The sequence below is a fragment of the Trachurus trachurus genome, assembly GCF_905171665.1.
Source record: "Trachurus trachurus genome assembly, chromosome: 22".
NCBI classification, from domain to species: Eukaryota; Metazoa; Chordata; class Actinopteri; order Carangiformes; family Carangidae; genus Trachurus; species Trachurus trachurus.
In genome coordinates, this window is record NC_139907.1 from 3,824,997 (window position 1) to 3,850,134 (window position 25,138).

Below are 25,138 nucleotides of genomic sequence, written 5' to 3' on the forward strand. Positions count from 1 at the left end.
ATCTATTAATATATGGTCAATTATTAATTCCCCAGGGGAAATGTTTGAATTATTTCAGTGATTATTTCTCATCTACAACAAATGTTTAAGTTTATTTTAAGCTAATGACACGCTAACATTTAAATTCCTACCAATTCAGTTTGTTTTCGTTCCTGTCAGCTTTAGCTTCAGGCCCGATAACATGACAAATGATTTTGTTATGTTAAATTTAAAGTTGCAAAGTTGCATCTTTCTTCTGTAGGAGAAAAAAACCTCAAACTATGTTTTTTGACTGTGAAAGGCTACATCTAAAACAGAAATAAAAACGATAATCTGGACAACTACACTACACAAATTGAAGGCGCTTTGAGGTCTAACTAAATAAAAGAGAAGTTGACTGTAATTGAATCGAATCGAGACGGGAAGTCGGAGCGATTAACCACCACTATTGTTTAAATCATCTGGAGTAAACACTCGTCCAGACACTTTGATCGTCACCGGCTCATATTTGCTCCTTCGCGCTCACACACACAGTTGTTCAGTTGTGCAAAAGGAAAAGCGAAAACACGAACACACAGAGGAGTAAACAGCGCAGTTCACTACAGAAAAGTAACTGTTTGTGTGTGTTGACTGTGGTGTAAGGCAGTGAAGGCACCATGAATGAGCTCCCTACAGTCAATACATCTAGTGGACTTCTGCATCTGCACACAGCTGGATGAGATAAAGCTGCGTTCATTCATTCATTCATTTAAATTCAAATTCAAATTCATTCATCCAGATTATGGTGTTATAACATCAGCGGGCTTATGTGATGTGATCCATCATAACACAACAGACTGAATGTGAAACAACAACATCTACAGGTGGATTTCAGCTCAGGTTACACAACTCCAACCTGACCACACACACACACACACACACAGACACACACTCTCTCTGTGTTTCTTACCCTTGAGCAGGGGCAAGGGCGTGAGCTCTATGGGTTTGCCCTGAGAGCGGAACTGGGACGAACTCTGCGACCGCTTCTGCTTAGCCTTCCTGACAGACTTCCGTGAAAATCCGTCCACTTTGTCCACAGATGGAGATGTGGTGGCTGCCGAGGACATAGCCCTGCTGGGAGAAAACACACGGGGAGGGGGGTTAACACAATCACATTAGATATGCATGTAGAAGAGCTCTCAGTTCACTGAGGGCAGAGTTATTAACCACACACACACACAAGATACTGACATCTCCACAGAAATACAGCTGGTCTTTCAAAAATAAAGGTAAAAAATATCTTATTTTATTTTTTATATATTTTTTATTATTTTGTGGAGACATGTTTAAACATGTTTAAACTGGAGACTGGGGCATGTATTCATTAAAAAACACAAATACAAGACTAAAATGTATAAGCGAACCAATAGACTAAGAAGGGAAAGTAACCAACTTTTATTGGCTGTTACTTTTTTAATTCTTCACCATTCATTGGTTCATTTATACCTCGTTTCTACATCTTTTCTTTCTGAATTTTCAATTCTATAGGGCTACAGAAGATTGCCAATAAAAGGACACTTTGGAAAAAATAAATAAATAATAGATTAAACCAGTCTTACAGACTTCTGGGAGTTTCACACAAAACATTTGTAAAGTTACATTTCTGATTTAAAACAAGCAAAAAAGCAAACAAAAAACAACATTTCTATTTGATTTCAGCTTTTAAAATCACAAGACATTGATTGAAGGCGATCACTTTTATCATATCAGAAGATGGGTGCATGATAATCAATCAAAGCTTATTATATTTTCATGATTTAAGCCCAATTTTTTTTATTGTTTTTTCATTCCCAGCTGCATTTGATTCTCTGGGCAGCGACTCAGTGAGCTCCTGAAGGCTAAATAAAGAAATAAAGAAACATAATAAAAAGAAAGCAAACACACAACCTCTCCACTGACTCTGTATCAGCCCCCCCCCCCCCCCCCTCATCGACCCCCCCGCAGCCTTTTATTAGCCTCACAACAAACCTGTGCAGCCAAAGCAGACGGCCTGGTTTCCCCAGCACGGGAGACTATCGAGGCCTCAGCACGGACCTCGTTACAGTCCACAAATACACAAATACACAACCGTCCTACCTGCCAACGGACCGTCACATCCACACACACACACATACACACACACACACACACACAAACACCAGCGTCTACCCACAACAATGGAGCTGGCTGTGCGGCTGCGAGGCCGTCGCCACAGTGGGAGGAAGCTGAGGAAACGTCCGCTGCGATGTGTTCGCTGCTGATTACATGCCAAAAAAAAAATGTCTGGTAACAACACAAACACAAACCGCCACACACACACACACACACACACACACTTAGACTTCTCCTCTGCATAGCACCGGCTGCTGAAACTAGCGTCGTCGTGCACCACACCCAGGAGAGGAAACATATAAAGGTGAAGATTTTCTTTGCACAAAGAAACAGCATCAGGAGACGAGACACAAAGGACGCAGCCGCCAGCCCGCCGTGGCGACGGAGGCGTTTGACTCAGAAGCTGCTTCAGTTTCACATCCAGAAGAAAGTAAAGTTTAGTCTGATGCTGTTAACCTGCTGCTGATCTCCAATCCAATCTAATCTGTTTTATCTATAGAGCTCATTTAAAAACTACAGCGCTTTACACAGACATAAAAACACAACATAAATAAGAACAATAAAAGCGAAAGTGTTCTGGTTTCAAACTGTCTTAAAAGCCAAGAAATAAAAGTGTGTTTTAAGACAGGGATACTTCAACCAAAATCGACAATTCACCAATTTTCTACTCACCGGTGGCTCTGTTGATGTTTGAGATTTGCTGCGAGATGTTTGTTCGTCGTTGTAAACTATTGGATGTCTGATGTAAACACGGAAGAACATCTCGCAGCAAATGTCGTGCAGCCACTGAGAGCTGCTGCTACAACAAGGATAAAAACAGAGATCAAATTCGTGTTTTCTAGCAACTTTTTCATGTGGCGGCTTCAGGACACTTGGGTCAGTACAGACGAGCAGTATGGAGGTATCTGGATGTTTCATAGTGTGTGTTTTGGACCATTCAAAAGTGAACTCTATCCGCCGCCATTATATGAAACCTTGTTGCCAGCCGGACCCCCCCTGGAACTCCTAAAGCGTTTTGATGACTCTGAAAGTTCTCCAAACCCTTCCTTGGCATGACGGTGAGTTTTGGGTGAAGTATCCCTTTAAAAGTGTGAACTCACTCAAAAACACAAACATATTTAAAGGACAAAAAATAAAAACAAACTTGTTATTGATGGCCACTTGCAACCAAAATACAAGCTCAACAGAAAACTCAGAAAGTCCGGACCAAACGAGTCCTTTCATGACCTTGGGACCAGCAGCCGAGGAACTAAACTAAATGTGCATTAGGCTCAACAGCTTTAAAGGTCCAGTGTGTAATAATTGTCAAGGTTTATTGGCAAAATCTGAATCTACTATCCATGAATATATCTGTATAAGTGTATAATCGCTATAAAATAAAATTAATTTGGTTTTCTTAGCTTTATAATTATTCTTTTATATACACATATAGCAAGGGTCTTGCTTTAGAGAGTGTCGCCATGTTTGTACGGCGGCCTGAGCGGAAAATCCAGCCAGTCAGAGAGCTCGTTTCAGGAGTTTCACGTTCATAAATAAACCAACGGAGAAGAAGGAGAAGGAAACAGCAGAGAGAGTGAGTTTTTGAGTTATAAACCTGTAAGTTTGCGAATGAAACTCATGTTTTTTCCCTCTTATTTTACACACTGGACCTTTAATGTTCATGGTCTTTTTCTTTTTTTTTGTGTTTATTATTATTGTGATAATCAATATTAAGTGTGTGAATAGGGGAGTGCTGCTCTAATCTATCCCATAATGAACAAGCAGAGCTGCAACACAGTGTTTATTTAACACAGCGGCTGCCGGTGTCCCTTTATAAACTCTGGTATTGACCTGTTGGTGGCACGAGATGAAAAGTCAATGATCACCAAGTAATAAGGATTCACTGAGGAGGAGGAGGAGGAGGAGGAGGAGGAGGAGGAGGAGGAGGGGGAGGAGGAGGAGGAGGAGGAGGAGGAGGAGGAGGAGGAGGAGGAGGAGGAGGAGGAGGAGGTCATAAACGTCTGAGATAATCGATCCTCTGGTAGTTTAACTAAGTATCTTCTCCCTTTAAATGAACATGAACACTGCTGTTATTAAAACCCTGGTGTTACTATCAACCTTCACAAATCAATCAAACCACAGTATAATGGAGTTAATCTGTGGAGTCACAGTCCAGTAATTCCCACGTCAATCTATTTATTCTCTAATCTGTGTCATTAACTCTGCACATGTTTGCGTGTCTAGACTTGCAAGAAGGACGGAGGAAGACGACATGAGAAAAAGGACCGTTACGTAATAATAATAATAATATAAAAACGTGAATGTGACGCTGCAGGCTGTTCTGCATCTGTAACGCTGTGTCAAAGTCACGCAAGCTGTTGTACAGTACGTTGGACAAGAGGACACACACTCACACACACTCATACACACATGACGATGCTGCCTGAGGATACGGACGGAGAAGAAGCCGTTTACAAACTCTCCGAGCGTGCACAGCTGATCGTCCGTCATCATACACACTGTGCTGCACTTTAAAGGGATAGTAGCATTTTTTTTTGAAGTGGGGTTGTATGATCTACAAATAGCCCCTAAGTACTTTAATTGCAGTAGAAGACTCTCTGCACTCCTCCCGTTAGCAACGCCAGCCCATAATAGCCCTGCCCAGAGATTTACAACATACAGTGTTGTGAATGGACCCAAAGAAACGGCCTATTTTCGTGGCCTAAAAGAGGTTTTACCTGAAAAAAAAATACACAGTTCCATTGTTCACTATAATATAATTTTTTCCAGCCCTTCAAAGTGCAGGAAAAACAGTTTTTATTTGGACCTAACCAACTGCTGATCGGCGGGCGCTAACCCTGGGCGGAGGGATACGTGAGTTGGTTAGGTCCAAATAAAAACTGTGTTTTTCCTGCACTTTGAAGAGCTGGAAAAAATTATATTATAGCGAACTGTGGAACTGTGTATTTTTTTTCACGTAAAACCTCTTTTAGGCCACGAAAATAGGCCGTTTCTTTGGGTCCATTCACAACACTGTATGTTGTAAATCTCTGGGCAGGGCTATTATGGGCTGGCGTTGCTAACGGGAGGAGTGCAGAGAGTCTTCTACTGCAATTAAAGTACTTAGGGGCTATTTGTAGATCATACAACCCCACTTTAAAAAAAATGCTACTATCCCTTTAACCATGAATCACGACTGCAGGAGAAGCAGCAGCAGCGACAGAAGCAGAGCGGCCTTATGTGGGGAGAGACTGTCAGGAGTGTTGATGCAAACGTGACTAAGTGGAGGAAAATCATAATCAAAAGAGACAACTGTGATTAATAAGGAGAGTTTATAAACTGTCATCATTTCCCCTCGTTAAGACAGAAAAAAAAAAAAACCTGTCGATTCGCTTTGACGTCAGCCAGCGTGTGATATTATATTCTGTTTCCTATCAAAAGCTGCTCGATGAACGGTTAGGAAAGAGGAAGTGAAAACTAATTTAAATTGCGAAAATATTAATAGCAGGTGAAGAGGAAAATGTACAACAACAAAAACAAAGAAGTTCTGATTATAAATCATCACGTCTCTGTGAAACATTAAAGTTAGTCCACACTGACTTGTCCATTAAAGGGATAGTTCAACATTTTGGCAAATTGGTCCATAGCCATAATCCCTATAGTCATAGCAGTAGGTTCGTTACCTTTAATTGTCGGTGCAAGCTATTTTTAGAACGGCGGAGCAGAGCCGTGAGCTGCTCAGAGCTACGCTACGGAGGCTCATTATGGGATTTCTTGGTTTCCCTCATCAAACTCATCAAATACACAATCCAACAACTCCACAACGCTCTGGTGGACAAGTTGTGACCTGAACATTCACCACGCTATGAGATAATAACACAACGTTACCACACAGAGTTGTTTTAGAGGGAAATTCATGCAAAACCGCTGGTTCACGTTGTCTTCAGGGACAGTTTTTCATCAAGCAGTCTCTGTATTTCCCTCTAAAACAGGAAATACTCTGACATGAAGTGTAACTAATCAAATCAATTATCTTATCATATTTATTTATTTTATTTATGGTGTGTTGTACGGGGGGGAGCCATGATCGATAGAGCATTGTAGTGTGTGAGTGTGTGTGAATGGGCGTCTGTGTCTCTATATTGCATCATGTGTTTGTTTTTGTTTTTTTGTCTGTTTGTTTGTTCTGCTTACTTTCTATGTATGTTACTATGTACTATGTAGGTTTGTATTTCCGTTGATAATATGGACCCCCCTCGAAAATGAGATGGCACATCTCAAGGGGCTATCCTGTAAAATAAAGTCAATAATTAAAGGTAACGAACCTACTGCTATGACTACAGGGATTATGGCAATGGGCCAATTTGTCAAAATGTTGAATTATCCCTTTAACATTTCACTGCTCCTCTGCATCTGTTCTGACTCTGACTCTGATTTATTTCTGCAGGATTTCCCTTCGACGTGCCTTCCACTTCTTTTTGCATGATCAATTTCAAACCATGCGATTGTGGATTCGCTGAGCGGCGGTGACACATCTGATCAGACCAGATCAGCCTGTTCAGAGGAGGCTCAGCTTGGAATACGTTTCCTAAAACATATCAAGTATTATTCTTTTAAAGAGTTGGAAAAATACAGATCAAATCGGTGGATAATTTGCTTTTTTTTCTGCCTATCACCAAATCAATTCTTCGACTACTTGTTGCAGCTTTGGAAAACATGAACTTGTGTCGTGCCTTTTTTTCATAAATAACATGAAAAACTATTTATTCCAAGTATGTGAACTAATAGACTGACTCTTGTGTGAAAGTTATAATGATGTAAATCAACTTTTACTCCATCTTTGCCCCAGAGAAGCAGATCCACATGTGACGATGCCCTGAGAACAAACTGTCAACATCATTCATGGTCCTGTGTTTCTGAGCCACGCAGCTGTTAATGATCCGTCTGTGTAAAACGCCTTCCGTCGGGCATCAGCGTCGTCACAACCACCGACACCGACACCAACACCGCGGTGGGAAAACACCTCCAGCTGATCTCTGATCTGTCTTATCTGTGGCTGCTGCTGCTGCTGCTGCTGAGCCTGGATCTCCTGCAGCCAGTTTGGCAGGTTACTAACTCGCCACCAGCAAATCTGAAAGTCCTGCTGCACCGGGCACAGACTAATACAACAGAGCTGCAACAATTTATCGATTAATCGCACAATAATAGATTATTAAATTAAGATTAAATACATCTTTTGATAATCAATAAGAAAAAAAGTCAAAATTCTCTGATTCCAGCTTCTTAAATGTGAATATTTCTGGTTTCTTTGTTCCTTTATGACAATAAACTGAGTCTCTCTTTGGTTCGTGCACAAAACAAGACATTTGAGGAGGACGTCATCTTGTGGTTTGAGAAACAATGATTAAAATTTTTAAAGATTTTTTTGACCAAACAACTAGGCTAATCGATTAATTGTTTAAAGGTATAATGTGTAGGAATTAGGGCTGTCAGAACAAACTTTGCTATTCGAATACAATTCGAATGTTAGGCAAAATGAGAACATTCGAAGGTGGAAACTGACGTTCGAACGTTTGCCTTCCGTAACAAAATGCAGTTGTTGTGCACAAGGTAAAGCTGCAGCTTCAAATATACGTATATATATATGTATGTGTCCCCACACTACATGCACACATTTTCTTTTTTTAATTGATCGATCCGCGGACCACTTGTGTGCTGATCAGGGATCAGCTGTGATCTGTTGCACCACTACTCTGTGCCCTAACCCCGCAGCTCCCGCCTGTGAAGCCGCGTTTCCACCGAATCAACGATCCTCTTTTTTTTTTAATTCCGCAACATATGGTTCACGTCATGATAACTTCTGTATTTTTGCTATTCAAACTTCCACAGTCCATAGTTCTCTTTGTTTAACACTTCAAGAGACTTTTGGTTAAGTAACCATGGACAGCTCCTATGCAGGATTGTTCTGCTGTGTCGTTGTCGCCACCGTCATCCCGACACCAAAGCTACAGTACATGAATGAATATTTAAATGTAATGCCTTGTTTTGCCTTTCAAACTCAGACACAGGACTATTCAAATGTTATACAAAGTGAGTTCCCAGCAGCATCTGAGCCTCTGAACAACAACAGCAACAACAAAAACCTGCAAATTGACACCTCAACACCTGCTCAGTGTCCTGCTGCAGAGAGGAGACACAGAGCCAAGGCGTCTGAAATCACCTTCACTCTGAGATTAACTCGGGTAACTAAAGGCTTAAAGCAGCAGCTCTGACGTACACACACTTTGACACCTCAGGGTTTTCTTTTTTTTCTTAAATATTCCTATAATCAGTTCCAAATCCACAATTACAAGAGTTACAGTGATGCTGATTCGGAGCAACAGCTGCCGTCCAATGTTTCACTCAACTCTTTTCTGGGTCTGGGAGGAGCTTTTCCCCAAAAAAGCTCAAGACGACGACATAACGGCGACATAACGGAGCTGAAACCGCTGGGTTCAAACGGCTCAGTGCTTTTCTTTATCACATCTTTGGGTTTTAAACTGTTTGTCTGACTAATTTAAGGCCATTCATATGCTGGAAAATCAAATGTGCATTTCTTTTTTGGACAGATAATTAAATTAAAAGTTAAAAAAAATGAATGAATGATGAATGAATGTCTTTGGGCCCAGACAAAGCCAGACATTCAAAGGGCACCAGGCTGGAGGAATTATAACGGCCTTTAATGGATTTAGCAAAGAGAATAATGAGCAGATTAATAATTAATTTGACTTTTACCTAAGGAAGCCGCGTTTTAAACACACACACACAAACACACACACACACACACACACACACACACACACACACACACACTACAGCCCTAATGCAACTTCTCCCTCTGCCAAGCGATGACTTCATCCAGCCAAGTCTGCTTCATTCAGCGCCGATCAAACCAGCTCTGCTGCATTTATCAAACATCTGTGTGAAGTCGAGTGAAGTCGCCGAGGAACCGGCTCCGACATCATCATCATCATCATCACCAACGGCAACGATACACACGACCTGTCGCCTCAGAGCAACAACTCTCCCTCCCGCTGGGCTTCACCTACCTGTGCAACGGGGCGCTGCTCTCCCCATGTACAACCATCAGTCCCTCACTTCACTTCCTGTCCGCTCTCCTCCCTGACTTTGCCGGCTAATGGCGAAAACACTCCAGAGTTGCACAGCTGTCACCGTCACCGCCGTCACCGTCGCCGTAACAACAACACACAGACCAGAGCAGAGCGGAGCAGAGCAGCAGGACGACACAGGCGGGTGGTCAGGCGTTCAACGGCACCCAAGCTCCAAAGCCATTCTCTCCCCGCCCCATGGCTCTTACATAAGAGAGCAGATGACAGGGAGAGAGGGAGGGAGGGAGGGATTAAAAGAACAAGGAGGAAGGAGAGAGAGGAGAGGGAGGAGAGGAGGGGGCACAGCGAGCAACAGAAAGGGAGGAAGAGGAGGGAGGGAGGGAGGGAGGGAGGGAGCTGCTGTTCAACAGGAAGTCAACACAGGCAGCGGCCGGGCAGCGCGAAAAGCAGCTGAAGAGAGATGCACACAAACATGAACAGGAGGAGGAGGAAAAAGGAGGAAAAGTCTAAAAACGACTCAACATCAGGATGCGAATGTTACAGACAAACTAGATGTTGGATGTATTTTAAAGTGCCCCTAAAGAGGCATTTTAAAATTTGTAAAAATGCTCTGCTATGACTACTTTTTTTTTTATCAAAATTGCTTTCCCACAAAAAAGTTGTTTAAAAAAGCTCCCAAATAGGATAAAAACAGGTCGACTATTTCTCCCTCATTGAAAAATCCGCATTCAAGGCGGCGGCGACTAAACCTCTGGGCCACGGCAACTAATGATAACATGTTTGAACATCTAGCTGTGTAAGTAGATCACATCACAGTGAACAACAAATGAGGGTTTTTTCAGACTCTGGTTTTGAAACTTGCATTTTCAAGTCTAAAATGTTCAGTTATGGCGTGGATTTGCAATTTTGCTCCTAAAATGCCTTGTAGCAGAGCCCACACACTAAATTGACATGACAAAAAAGGCATTTTTGGTTTAGGTGTCTTTCATTTACGTCATGTGCGACTTTTTAGAGAGTTATCCCTCCTATACTCCACTGGTCTTTTGTGTTGTTTAGTGTTTTAACATGTTTGACGGCTACTGAGCTGTTGAATGTATGAAGACGCCTTTCAAATTCTAATAAAACATTTCATCACAAAACAAAATATTATGGACAAACAGCTGTTTCTCTAACCCAAGAAACAATGACATCAGTTCAGAGGATTACCGTACATCACGCTGAACCATGAACGCAACATTTAAGGCACAAAGCAGCACAACATCTCTGCAGATGTTTCAGTCTTACATCCCGTCACAACTCAATAATTAAAACTAAAGGAGCTCATTGTCCCTAAAATGTTGATATTATAGCTGCAACTAACCATGTTTATTCTTATTTCATTCATTCACCCACCAAACATTTGCTGTGGAAAATGTTAGCAGTTGGTGTAAAAAAAAAAAAAAAAAATTGGCAGCGTCTTTAAATGTCTTTTGTCCAGGCAGCACTAAAATAAACAGAAAAATATAGATATAGATAAATAAAATAATTATATCTCATTTGATATACATTCATAAATTCAATATGTTTCTGATGATCAACTCACAGTGTCTGTTAGCTGTGGCTGTTGGAGCTGACGCAACACGATTCATCTGTTCTGCAATAAATTCTAATCAATCTAATTAATGTAAATTCTCATATCATTCACCATAAATTTAAATAAGGAATATATAAAAAACAAGACACAGCTCATAGTGTGATGATGTCCATGTCCAGAACAACAACACCACCTTTAACTAGGACATCAGTAATAAACGTATCATTATCAGACTGTACCATAACAATGTTCATAACTGTAATCAAACTGAGGCCATTCATTGTTTGGTCATAAAATATTAGAAAACAGTTAAAAACTATGGAAACTTTTGTGAAATAACAAATCCAAATTTATATATTAATGACATTTACCGGTGATTTTCTATCATTATAAGACTAAACGAACAGAAAATATTCAAATTAGAAAAGCTGACTTCAACATTTCAACATTACAATTCAACACAGCTGACTGACAGCTGTGTTGAATTAATTGCAATTTGTGCAGAAATGTTTGTGAATACAAACTGATTGCCAATTAAAATTATTGTCATTTTTTTATGAATGTACATTAAATAGTATATTGCTTCACCTGAATGAAATGTGAATACACATGAATTGCCATGTATTGTCCGTATGTTTTTTACATTTTTTTTTCATTATTTAGTTTTTCTTTTTATCATAAAATTAATAAAAAGTTTTCAACAAAAAAAATATTGCCATGCAAATTTTTAGTTTTTGTTATCTAACTGTTCCTGAGCCATCAAGTAAACAAACACTCAACATCTGTCGTCACAAGAAACTTAAATGTCCTGAGAACTGTTTCAGCTTTGCAGCCAGAGCCAAGCCTCCAGTTTATCACAGCACAGCTAGAAACTATTTACACGTAACAAAAGAAAAGGCTTTTCTTTTGGTTTTTTTAACATATCAATCTCTCAGACTCACTGATAAATGGATACGAGGTCCCACCGCTAATTACATCAGTATGAATCTCGTTTCACTTTTGACTGAATGCTGCAATCTGACAGCACGTCTAATTGGTGTGATTCATTCAAGGGATAATTACGCTGTTCACAGTCAAGAACAAATGAACTCAGCAACTTTTTTCCAACACACACACACACACTCATACAGAGTCATACAGAGCTGATAAGAAGTAGGCAGTCGCTCGCCGCTGCTGCTCGGCCAGCGTCACCATAAACACAGGAGACTTTGGATGTTGAGCCGTGTCTCTCTATCTCAACCTGGGGCTGGACCTGGGACTCAAACTGCTGCCACATTAAAATAAAAAGCCAGCGTTACCGAGGTACCGTAAGCAAGCAGCACACCTTTGCAATAAATAATACAGTCAACTTGTCACATGTGCATTAACTGACGACGCCACACCTGGCCTGGCCTCTGGCACCCACACACACCTGACAGAGCAAGTCAAAGTTAAAAAGTCTTTAGATGAAGTCACATACCATCAGTCCTTAACCTCACCTCTCTGTGTTGTATAACGCACCTCTCACTCTCAATCCCATCATGTCAATACAGTGTCATTAGAGGCCACCGTGGTTGTTATACATGCTGACACAATGGTGGCCAACACACACACACACACAAATAAAATAAAAAATAAAAACATGACAGTCCTGTGACATAGTTAGAGATTAGAGTCTGTTGTAGTCAAGTCCACCTAAACCGAGACCGAGTCAAGTCCAAGACCGAGACCAAACCAATGTGAGACCGTGTTCACTTCAAGTCCATCACTATATCCAGTCCCAGTCCTCATAATAATCATGTGTCTTGATATTTACACTATTCCTCCTCTGATAAAAAGAAAAAAGATAATTTGATGTCAAATCTAAAGCATATTTAATGTAAATAAAGTTTGTATTGAACAGAAGAACACAGCACAGAAGCTGCTGAAGTCTCCTCCCTCCCACTGTCGACACTGGTGACACCAAGTTGTTCACATGGTTTAACACAAGCAGATAGTTACTTTAGTACAACTGTTTGAATTATCTGGAACTTGTTGAATTACATCACAGAAACCAAAGTGAGACAGAGACACAGAGACATTTGTCACTGCAAAAAAGAAAAAAGTCCATCTTAAACGAAACCGAGACAAGACCAAGACCTTGAATATGAGGTTCAAGTCTGGTTTAGAGTACCACAACACTATCACACACACACAACACTTATACACACACAGTATCTTAGTGCTCAGCCAGTCAAAGTTCATATCGGATTATCACCACCACACATTTGACAGTTGGCTTCACTTGACAGGAGAAGCTAAACTTGTCTCAGGTCAGATTCACAAAGCCTTTTTACCCCAAAGCGCCGTGAGGATTAAAAACAAACATCAGCATTTTACTTTTTAAAGCAAACCTGCCCTCGACGACCGACCGTCCTGCTGCTATCACCACCACCACCATCATCATCAGCAGCAGCAGCAGCAGCTCTGCCTGGAGAGATCAGCCACTAAGCCACCACCACCTAACCCAAATAGCATGATAAAGATTATATCCCTTGACAATGCATTAATGCAGTATGATGTTATATTATCTACTGTGATCTGCTCAGGCCAAGGCTCCAGGCTCTCTAAGTTCACAGTGGCCCCCCTAATTTAAACATTTTAGGAGCACAAACGGGAAAATGTAGAGAGCACACACTGTAAATCAACTTGCAAAGCAAATATTCACATTTCCTTTTCATTCATGATCCTCACACACATCGGCCTGACACCTGTAATGACAGATTTGCAGATACTTTGAGTCGCCACTTCCAGGTTTCACCAAAACCCAGCAGATGTACTGGGTCAGGCCTCCAGACTGCCCCTATAAAATCTGACACAGTGCAAGACAAGAACATTTTTCATCTACTTGTGCATGTGCAACCTGTAAATTTGCTGGGATTTTTGAGGGGGGGTTGTTCTTAACACTGGTGAAACTTGTTAGCAGCCTTCTGGGATCTGTCACTACAGGTGTCAGGCCCATGTTTGTATGAGGATCATGGATGAAAAGGAAGTTTTAGGAAATTTTAGGTTAGAGGCCACTGTGATGATAGTATAAAAAGTCAGTCTTGAGCCCTGTGGTTGCACATGTGTAAGCAGGTGAAAGATTCACTTGAACTGTCTCAAATTGTAGGGCCAAAATGCTTTAAAAAGTCTCGATTTAGGGGGCAGTCTCTGGAGCCCTGAATGCAATTTGATGTTACATGATTTACTTGACAAGCCATCAGCTGCACACAAGGTGAATAAAATCAAAATAATAAAAGAAGAAATCAAGCAATCAAGCCGTGTAAGAGAGCTGGTGTTAGCTTGGCCATGTTGGGCCTGGCAGCAGCAGCACAATATTCAAAAACTTGACAGCGCGATCACATCAGCCTCCTCACTTACGTTAGCCAGCTAGCTAGCTAGTTAGCAACGTTAGCTTCCCGATTAACCCCACAGTCCAAAAGCGATTGAATTTAACCGTATTAACCCGTTAAACCTGTGGTTTTCCACAGAATCCACGAAACATTTAAATTTAAATATAGTTAACAACAATCCAATGCAGCCTTTTTACCAATCTTATTCATTTTAATTTTCAGAAAACGGGTATTTTTTTTAGGTAGCAAGCTAACTGCCTAGCTAGTTAGCAACGTTAGCTTCCCGATTAACCACATCCACAACACAAAGCGGTTGAATTTAACTGTATTAACCCGTTAAACCAGTGGTTTTCCAATCAAAAACCAACTAAACATTTACACATAGTTAACATAACACAAATCCAATGCAGCCTTCCGCTAAATTCTATTTATTTTTATTTTATGTAGCTTTAGCGTTAGCTTGCTAGCCGCCACCACCACCACCACCAGCTCGCTCGCATTCATTCTGAGCAAATAAAAACACAAGAAGTTGATTGATAGATATAAAAAACACAGCAGTGAATAGATCAAATCTTTAAAAAATAAATAAATAAATAATAATTGCATGTGTTGCTAATGTAAGATAACGTTACCTGGGCGGGCTCGGGCGATCACCCATCATCCCAGATGTAAATACAGGGCAGCAGTAGTAGTAGTAGTGCTAATGCTGCTACCGTTAGCTAGCGCTCACAGACTGACAGACTGACCGGGGGGAGGTGGGGGAGAGCTGGGGGGGGAACAGTCACACACACCGTCCCAAGTCCCGAGCAGCAGCAGCAGCAGCAACCGACCGAGTGGCTGTGACTGTTAGCTTCTCTCCAATCGTAGTTACTTTTTTTTTTTTTTTTTTTACTTTACCTTGATCCTCTGCGGTTCGCAACGGAGACGGCGACGGCGGCGAGGAGGAGTTATATCCTATGTGTTTTTTGGGGGAAATCTAGCGGGCTAACTGTTAGCACAGGCGGCTACCTCCAGCCTTTTTTCCCAAGCAGCAGCAGCGGCGGCAGCGGCAGGAAAATCTTTTGGCCTGAAACAGCCAAACCCACGAGTAGCCTACCCTTTTTTTTCTCTCGTTTTCCTTCCCTTCCAACGGAATAATCCTCAAACTTCCATTAATAACAAAACACGGCTGTATAAAAACGATTAGATTAACGCAATTACATCCCAAACCCCTGGATTTTTTGGTGTTTTTTTTTTTCCTCAGCTCGTTTATGATCCGGGGCTGTTTCTTCTTTTCACCCTATTGTCAACACACTGCTGGGGCTGAGCTGCCTGAGACCATGGCACACATAACAGAGACGCACCGTAGCGTGCTTGGCCGGGGCTTAGGGGTCGACGTACGACGCCGATTGGCTGCGGCCGTCGGCGTCCTGCGCTGTGATTGGTCGGCGGCGGCTGTCAATCACCGCGGAGGGAAACGAGGCTTCGAATCCGTCGGGTTAGGTGGAAGAGGAGGAGGAGGAGAAGAAGGGACAAGGAAAGAGATCGGGGCAGAAAGCAGAGTAGAGGGGAAAAAAATTAAAAAGAAAGGGAATAAAATAAAATAAAAAGGAAAAATAATAATAATAATTTTTAAAAAAGAAAGAAAAGAAAAAAGTAGAGTGCATGGTGAGTGTGTGTGTTGTATGAGTCTGTGTGGAGTCTTTACCACACAGCGTGCAGGAATGAGGCTAAACCTGTCCGAGGCCCAGCCCTGTGTTTCACTCTCACACACACTTCACACACACTCACACACTGTTTTACCGGCCGGTTTACCGCTCTTATGAACCGGGGCCTCGGGACCGGAGCAGCGCCGCGTGAAGGAGGAGTGGATTACAGCGGGATGTGTTACAGCAGAGAGGAGAGGAGTTACATAACTAGAACATATAGGGGCTACACACTACTATGAATATACCCACCTCCATGGCCGCACATATAAGGGGGGGCAAAGGGGGCAATATCACAAAATAGTCCTATATATACCTAATATATAACCTTATTATTATAAAAGTCAATGTAAACTTGATCCCATATCAGATCTGACCTCCATGGACTGCAATAAACTATATGATAACAAATATTACAAGAAAAAAAAGCGAAAGTCCTGTTTCTACTTTATTATCTAACTTATTTACATTTATTTACTTAGCAAGGGTGTTTTCTATATTTATGCTATTCTAGTCCAAAATCTTGTTTTTGTGGCTGTCGTAAAAGAGAAAGTGTAATAACGTCTAATCATCTTTAATGTACAGTATAAACCCATAATTAATAATAGCATATACATTATATATGACACCTGGCCCGTGTTCCCGCCTATTACAAGTTATACACTATCATTACAATGTTATATTATTATAATAATGATAATCACAGTACGTCTGTTATATAAGTATACACATTTTTCCACTTGAGGTGCAATCTGCTCTTAGTAGTGTCATCTTCACATCTTATATAGCAATTATCATACTTTTATTTCTTATTGATACAGAACATTACCTGTATCCTTATATGATTTTAACACATATCCAAGTCACAGAACAGCCCCATATACCTGATATTTAATCCACTCACCTCCAACAAGATAGTTTACTGGAGGTAAACTATAAAATACCAAATATTACAAGAAAAAAAAAAGCAACAGTCCTGTTTCTATTTTAATAAATAACTTATTTTCAAATATAATTACTTAGTAAGGGTGTTTCCTATATTTATTCTCGTCCAAAATCCTGTTTTTGTGTGAAAGAGAAACCTGCTTATATACAGTACATATATATAATATGACGTGGCATATTTACACATCTATTAGAAGTAATACATCATCATTACAATGTTATATTATTATAATTATGATAATCACAGTTACGTTTATTATATAAGAATAAACCTTTTTCCACTTGAGGTGAAATCTGGTCTGAGTAGTGTCATTTATTATCATCTTTACAATTTATATACCAATTATCATACTTTTATTTCTTATTCAGGATTTGATGGAGAACATTACCTGGTTGTTAATATCCTTACGTGAATTTAACACATATTCACATCACAGTCAGTCTATTGGTCTCAAGTTTATTTTGAATTTATGTAAATACAAATACATGTAGGCTACTGTAAACATGTATTTGTGTGCACATGTTTTATTTTTATTCATTTATTTTTTTAAATGTGAACAGAAATAAATCAAAGCTTAAGTGTGGATGGAAGAATACAGGACTTAAAGGAGTGCACCTCCTGTGAAACAAGTTGCTTTGTCTGACGCAGTGACTCCACCTGTGTGTGTGTGTGTGTGTGTGTTGTTTTTCAAGTCACTATAAAAAGCTGTAAATGTTGTTGTCGACAAACATCATTGTGAGTCAAACACAAAACATTTCTGAGCCCTGAACGTCTGTGTCGCTGTGAATGGGTTGAGTTCACTTCAACCGCTTGAATCACTGCATGAGTTCACCTGAGTCACACACACACACACACACACACACACACACACACACACACACACACACACACACTCATACAGTTGCTCCACCAATCACGTTTTTTCCATTCTCTATCATTTGAAAGTGATGATCTAATCACTGCAGCTTTAAGGAGGAACTATTACTGACACTAAATTAAATAATAGGAACTGTGACAAGAATAATAACAATGAGTATTTTGGCAAAATTTTATAATTTTTGGTTAAAAAATTAAATATTCAAACAACAAATAAACAGTACAGAGTGTATAATCCACTTGTGGTGATGATGTAACGCTCTTCCACACATTAATCCAACAGCAACTTCACAATAGAGGAGAAAGATTCATATTCTCCCATTTTTTTATTATATATTCCATGGTCCGAAAGATTTTCAATTTTATTTTTTTCCTGCTGTAAGTTTTTGTCTTTGTGATTCTGTGAAACCAGAGCATCAATACTAAATGTCAAACAACACACACAATTTTAATTGTTTGTTTTTCATTTCATGTCAGTATCACTCAAACCAGTACGATTCTATAATCTGTTATATTATTGATCTATCATTCAGTCTAATAAATAGCAAAATACTATGGAAAATATTCTCATACACTATGTCTAATTTTGCAAAATAAAAAACAAAGTGAAGGGTTAATTAAGTTAAAGTCAAACAGGTATGACATCATACCAGTAGTAACGTTGGCACAGCGACAGTCAGTCAGATATATGATGATATAACTTATAACTATACTAAAGTATTACAACCATTTGGCATCATCGAAACCAGATCAATACACAGTGATACCACTCAGAGACTCACATAGTAAATATTTATTAATTATTATTTACTATAAAACTGTCCTGAGTTTAAAGACGCATGATCCAAGTTGTTGAAATTTTATAATATATAATCTACATTAAATATGAAAACCAGCTGTTACAGTTTGATATCTGTGATCCAATCAGACTGTCTTGTCTTATTGAGACACTTTTAAAGGGATAGTTCAACATTTTGGCAAATTTGCCTAATGCCATAATCCCTATAGTCATAGCAGGTTCATTACCTTTAAAGGTCGGTGCAAGCTATTTTTAGAACGGCGGAGCAGAGATGTGAGCTGCTCAGCTAACACAACAGAGGCGCACGGTACCTTCGCTTTTCCCTCATCAAACTCATCAAATACACAATCCAACAACTCCACAACGCTCTGGTGGACAAGTTGTGACCTGCACATTCACCACGTTATGAGATCATCATGTATAATTATGTAACATTACGACAAATGAAGTAAATACTCAGAACTACTTTTGAAATCACTCCGACCAGCAGCGGTGTCTAGAATGTAGTTCCGGCTGCATTTCCCTCTAAATCAACTCTGTCTGGTAACGTTGTGTTATTATCTCATAGCGTGGTGAATGTGCAGCTCACAACTTGTCCACCAGAGCGTTGTGGAGTTGTTGGATTGTGTATTTGATGAGTTTGATGAGGGAAACCAAGAAATCCCATGAGCCTCCGTAGCGTAGCTCTGAGCAGCTCACGGCTCTGCTCCGCCGTTCTAAAAACAGCTTGCACCGACAATTAAAGGTAACGAACCTACTGCTATGACTATGGGGATTATGGCAATGGGCCAATTTGACAAAATGTTGAACTATCCATTTAAGTCTTGCGGCTGCTGCTGCTGCTTGGCGCAATGCATTGTGGGTCTTTGCTACGTCGCCTTCTTCGGCCTCTGGTATCCGTGTTTCTTATGCGGCCTGGATTTGAGTCTCGCAGACGATTCGCTCTTCATCGACTCCTTTTTCCCCGTCGTCGTCGTCGTCAGCGCCTCCTCCCCTCCCGGTTTCCACAGCAACAGCTGAGCGTCCTCTCCCCCGGTGACCAGCGCCTCCCCCGCCGCGTCCCACAGGAAGCATCGCACCGTGGCCGAGTGTCCGCCCTCGAGGCTCCGCAGCGGCCGCAGCCCGTCGCCGTCGCACTCCATCAGCTGCAGCAGCTCGCCGCCGCCGCTCCGACCGCCGCTTCGACCGCCAACCACCAGCAGCTTCTGCGCCTCCTCCAGCCACCGGCCGCCCACCAGGTAGTCCACTAGGGGTGGGCAAAAACATTGATATGGCAATATATCGCGATACTTTATATCGCGATACGATATTGATATTCAATATTTAACTCATTGAGTGCCGCGCTCCTTTCCAAAGTTTTAGTCAAGTGTACCGGCAATTTAGACCATTTTTGACTTTTTATGTAGAGCCACAGTGTATTCTATATTATTGCCACCAACACATACTGTGGCTCAATTGAAAGGTTTACCTTAATGCTTCAAGTGGCCACAAACCGTTTGTTTCTACGTGCCTCTGTTCCTGAGAAAAGTCAAGCTAAACATGGCTGGGTTTCACCAAAATCCCTCCTTTTTTTCTAGAAAAGGAGATAGAGCGTCTTTTATGAAAGGTGCGCTGTTTGTGCCTGTCGCTCTTCTCACACTCGCATTTCTGGATCAAAGGGCTCGTATAAGATAAATATATACAACAGTTGTTGTTCTATTCACAAAACCACCATCGGGGGCGGGGGGGGCGCCACTAAACAACAATAACACAGACGCACCGTGCCGTGTCACAGCTTCTCCCCGTGGAGCGTGAGGGTCAGTCGGCCACCGCGGCTCGGGAAGACCGGTCCCGCCGGTGGTCGCGGTCCTTCTGTGGTTCGGGTCGGTGATGCCGGTCTGCTTTGGCCCAGAGACCATCAGATTTTACCGCGGGAGGACTTTGGGGAGGACACGGTGTTGCTCCAGCTGAAGACCGGGCGGACTGTCGGCTGAGAGCTTCCTGGTTCAGCTCCGAGCAGCTCGAGCAGCTGGAGCAGCAGCGCGGGTGAGAGCAGAGCAGCTGCGCTGCATCTGCATGCAGAACTCGTTTGCAGAAGCCGAGTTATGATAAAAACTTCCAGATCATGAGCTGTCATGTGACTTTGATCGTCATCTATTTCAGTTCTCCTCGTCGTAGAGTCCCCAAATTTACATATAATGTGTATTAAAGTGTCTATTTTCATAATTTAAAAAAAAAGCAAAAAACGTAAAATTACGTTTTCGGCACTCAACGCATGGGAACGAAAAACGAGAAATTACGTGGTTGGCACTCAATGAGTTAAATATCGATTTTTTTAATTCAAAAAAAAAAATTCAATTTTTTTCAAATTATAAATTATGTTTCAGACGTAAATCCAGTACGACAGGTGTCACTGTACTGCTACCTCAGACAGTGTGCTGTACATGCAAATATGTTGTTGTAACTTGCACTTGTATAAAATGGCATGGATAATTTGAATTACATTGTTTTGACTCAGTTTGTCCCATAAATTTAGCCTAGAAATCTAGCTGCACCCTAGCGGCAGCAAATATATTATATATTTGCTCCGTAGGTGGGTCTAGAAACGAGCCATAGGAACTTTTTGAGTCTCGAACACCGATTGTGTTCACCAATCACAGCGCTCTATCTGTTTAGAGAGTCGTTGGGCGGCTTAACGCGATGGCGACATACATTTTAATTGGCTTGTCAGGCTAACGACACCCTGCTCTTTGCTCTGATTGGTCGTAGCGCTACCCTATTGGTGCAGAGGCAGTTTGAAAGACAGCCTTCATCCCGCCCCCTGGATTGAGCCGAGGTCTACCGGTCGTTGCCAGACTAGACATTTTAGTGATATAATCTGGCTTGTCAGGCTACCATAAATTATCACTATCATCTGATGTACATACAACTCGGATTTTAAGATGCATAATAATGCCTTTTACATTTTTCAGTGAACTATGTAGAATATTGTAGAATATCGCAATATCATATCGTATCGTGACTCAAGTATCGTGATGCGTATCGTATCGTGAGGTCCTTGGCAATACCCACCCCTATAGTCGACGTCCACGCCGTCCACGCTGCTGTTGCCGCGGGCGTCGGCGGTGCTGAAGACGGTGAGCAGCCGGTCCGTGTCCAGCTGGCCGAGGTCCCACAGGTGCAGCCCCTCGTCGTGGCTCAGGCAGAGCAGCTGCTGGTAGCTCGGCCCCGACCAGCACACCGACGCCGCCGACGAGTCGCTGTTGCAGGTGGCGAGCAGCGCCTCGTCCTCGCCGCCGCGGCTCAGGTCGAACACGTTGACCAGGCCGTCGGTGGAGCCCGAGGCCAGACGGTCCTTGTCCCGCGGGTGGAAACACACCTGCGTGATGTCATCGCTGTGCGACTCAGAGTAAACCCCCAGGAGGCCAACACCACCGCCGCCGCCTAGAACCACAGCAATTAATCGATTAATCAAACAATTATCGATTATTTAAGGGATAGTATAACATTTTTGGCAAATTGGCCCATTGCCATAATCCCTATAGTCATAGCAGTAGGTTCGTTACCTTTAATTGTCGGTGCAAGCTATTTTTAGAACGGCGGAGCAGAGCCGCGAGCTGCTCAGAGCTACGCTACGGAGGCTCATTATGGGATTTCTTGGTTTCCCTCATCAAACTCATCAAATACACAATCCAACAACTCCACAACGCTCTGGTGGACAAGTTGTGACCTGCACATTCACCACGCTATGAGATAATAACACAACGTTACCACACAGAGTTGTTTTAGAGGGAAATTCATGCAAAACCGCTGACGCACGTTGCCTTCAGGGACAGTTTTTCATCAAGCAGTCTCTGCATTTCCCTCTAAAACAACTCTGTCTGGTAACGTTGTGTTATTATCTCATAGCGTGGTGAATGTGCAGGTCACAATTTGTCCACCAGAGCGTTTTGGAGTTGTTGGATTGTGTATTTGATGAGTTTGATGAGGGAAACCAAGAAATCCCATGAGCCTCCGTAGCGTAGCTCTGAGCAGCTCACGGCTCTGCTCCGCCGTTCTAAAAACAGCTTGCACCGACAATTAAAGGTAACGTACCTACTGCTATGACTATAGGGATTATGGCAATGGGCCAATTTGCCAAAATGATGAACTATCCCTTCAACATTTTATGGACCAAACAACTAATCGATTAATAGTTGAAATATTTGACAGATTAATCAATAATGAAGATAATCGTTAGTTGCAGCCCTACCGCCGCCTGGTTTCCTGGCGTCCCAGAACACCAGGAAACTGTCCTCGTCGTTGATCTGCTCGGTGCCGGCGCAGAGCAGCGAGTCGCTGCAGCTCAGGTCGAAGCTGCAGAAGCTGTGTGACGCGTCGCTCTTAAACATCTGGACCGCGGGCGCCGTCCCGGGCCGCCGGACGTCCCAGCCTCGGACCGTCCCGTCGGCGGAGGCGGAGTAGAGGAGGTCTGGGGAGCCGTGGGCGAAGGTGACCCCGGCCAGCGGCGCCGTGTGGCCCTGGTACTGACCCAGCAGCCGCAGCGTGTCCTTGTTGTGCAGGTGCACGGTGAAGTTGGAGCAGGACGCCGCCAGCAGGTCGCCACCGGGCTGCAGCGCCACGTGCAGCAGGTAGGTGGCGTCCTCCGGCTGGGAGCGCCGCGCGATGGACAGACCCCTCAGCTTCTCATCCAGACTCTCCATCACTCTGCAGCGGTTAAAAAAAACAGGGAAAACACGAGGGATTTAATTTTCCAAGTTTTGACATAACAAAGCTTTTTAAAAATCTATGAATCAACAATTAATCAACCAAGAACTTATTTTTCTGAGATGGATTTGTGCTCAGTTTGGAATTAAACCCCTTTGTTTTCTCTAAAAGTGAACATTTCTCTTTTCAAACCACAGAGATGAATCATATTTTTTTGGTTTGTGACGAACACACAGAACTCATTCAGACTTTTTTTTTTTTTTTTTTGTCATGCAAACAAACACAGGTTAAAAATCAAAACCTCTGAATTTAGTTACATCAACATAAAGAGGACTCAAGTTTCATCTACAGTGACTCACTTCTTACTTATTTAAAACAGTGGGAAATGAATTTTACAGTATATTAAACTTTTACAGGGACATTTTTTAGTCACTTATTTCCATTTTTTCCCTCCTCGTGGAGAAAAAACACAGACGCAGCTACAAAAGTGCTCATCCAGACTCTCCATCACTCTGCAGAGGAAGGAAGGAAGGAAAGAAGGAAGAAAGGAAACAACTTGTCAACTCAACTTCACTCTGGCTCTTTCATTTATCCTTGTTTATGTTTTAAACTAGAAATTAACAATCCAATCCTTTTTATTTATAGAGCACACTGTCGAAACGCGTTGGTCCATCCCTGTTAAATAAAGGATTTTTATTACACTACATTCAGACTGCCTCTTGGGCTTCAGTCAGCTCTCTTTTTTCTACATTTTTTTAGTCTTGATGAGCACCTGATTTTTTTTTACAACGTGAACCTACACTTTTTTACATCTAACCCTAACCAGATTGCAGCAGCACTCCCAATCGCTTTGTCTCTCATTCTAGAAGCTGAAGTGTTTGGGTTTCAAACTGTGTCAAAAGCCAAGTAATAAAAGTATGTTTTAGATGTAACAACACACTAAAATAACTAGAAGTGACTCTGAAACAGACAGTGAACTCAACAGTTGTGAGTTAGCACCAGTTTTCTTCCACAAAACTGAATCAAAATTTAACTTAACTTCACAATAACATGTTAGGTTATTTAGTGGATGAGACTTTTAGACCGAATTATGCACAGAACCACAGCAAAACTAACCAGTTAAAATCTGTACTAATGTGATGTTCGTGTTTGCTGTTGAGTAAAGAAAACAACAAAATCTACACAATTTCACATGAGGTTTGGTGTTGCGTTCAGGAACTTTGACAGTAATCGGGTCAATCAATCCGCCACGGTGCTTTTGTGTGTTGTTAATATGTGTGTTATTACTAATGCCTCACATGTTGTTCTTGTTATTATTATTAATATTAATTACCTACCTCCTACTCTCTAGAAATGTCCACACATGAAGAGAGAAAACGACCGTGAAGTCTCCGGACTATCGCGACACGTCGGTCTCCATTTTCAGACAAAACAGCGAAAATAAAAATAAAAATACAACATTCACATTAACATTTAAAAAAAACTGCTCTTTTTATACGTGGGTAGGCTAATGTAATCACACTACTTTTAAACACGGAACACGCATGGAGGAAACGCCGTGTTACATTATTTACGTCCGGCTGGAAACGCACTTCCGTCATTCTTTGGTTCCGCCGGTGAGTTGCGGTGTGATGCCTCAGTCCTCCGGTAGGTGGCGGCAGCAGCTCCTCCTGTGTGTGTGTCTGTGTCTGGATGAATGAATCAATGAATGAATGAATGTCCCTGACCTGAAAAAAAAACAAGGAAAAAGCTAACATAACTTTTATTATCAACCTTATTATTTTAATGGCAAAATTTCATATTCACAAATGTAAGTTCATTAAAAAAAACCTTCCTTTACTGCTTTTAACGGTGAGCTCAAGCAATACATAACCTCCATCAAATTTTCAAACAACCAGAAAGCGATTAAGACTATCAATATATGTTAAAACTTGAAATTTTTTTTGTAAACTTATAAATTTCCCCTGGCGTATAATATAAATGTGCTTTATTAAAGGAGATATCAGTGAAATGTTTTTGTTAA

General features: G+C 41.6%; 2 protein-coding genes across 7 annotated transcripts in view; both read right to left on the reverse strand.

Moving 5' to 3' along the window:
* ppp2r5eb (protein phosphatase 2, regulatory subunit B', epsilon isoform b) overlaps positions 1-15,407 on the reverse strand; it is a 64,265-nt gene extending 48,858 nt beyond the window's left edge. Inside the window, exons 1-2 of one of the 6 annotated variants that reach the window (XM_083998817.1) lie at positions 15,021-15,407; positions 929-1,089 (exon numbers count right to left, since the gene is read on the reverse strand). In XM_083998817.1, coding sequence (XP_083854943.1) covers positions 929-1,085 — 157 coding nt within the window. In that variant the 5' untranslated portion in view covers positions 1,086-1,089; positions 15,021-15,407. Of the gene's footprint in view, positions 1-928; positions 1,093-9,176; positions 9,241-13,128; positions 13,147-14,755 lie in introns of those variants that run through there. The other 5 variants (XM_083998818.1, XM_083998816.1, XM_083998815.1 and 2 more) reach the window with 5 other exon arrangements.
* A 3,761-nt stretch (positions 15,408-19,168) lies between these two features.
* wdr89 (WD repeat domain 89) lies at positions 19,169-24,568 on the reverse strand. The gene is made up of 4 exons (XM_083998826.1): positions 24,453-24,568; positions 22,661-23,115; positions 21,481-21,852; positions 19,169-19,675 (listed from the first exon to the last, which is right to left on the reverse strand). The coding sequence occupies exons 2-4, from the start codon at positions 23,109-23,111 to the stop codon at positions 19,299-19,301; spliced, it is 1,200 nt and encodes a 399-aa protein (XP_083854952.1). The 5' UTR covers positions 23,112-23,115; positions 24,453-24,568; the 3' UTR covers positions 19,169-19,298.
* Between the last annotated feature and the right edge of the window lie 570 nt (positions 24,569-25,138).

Coding starts and splice junctions, on each gene's coding strand:
- wdr89 (XM_083998826.1), bottom strand. CDS start 23,111: ATGGAGAGTCTGGATGAGAAGCTGAGGGGTCTGTCCATCGCGCGGCGC. Junction 21,853..22,660: donor CGCCAGGAAACCAGGCGGCG/GTAGGGCTGCAA, acceptor CTGTGGTTCTAG/GCGGCGGCGGTGGTGTTGGC. Junction 19,676..21,480: donor CGTGGACGTCGACTATAGGG/GTGGGTATTGCC, acceptor GCCCACCCCTAG/TGGACTACCTGGTGGGCGGC.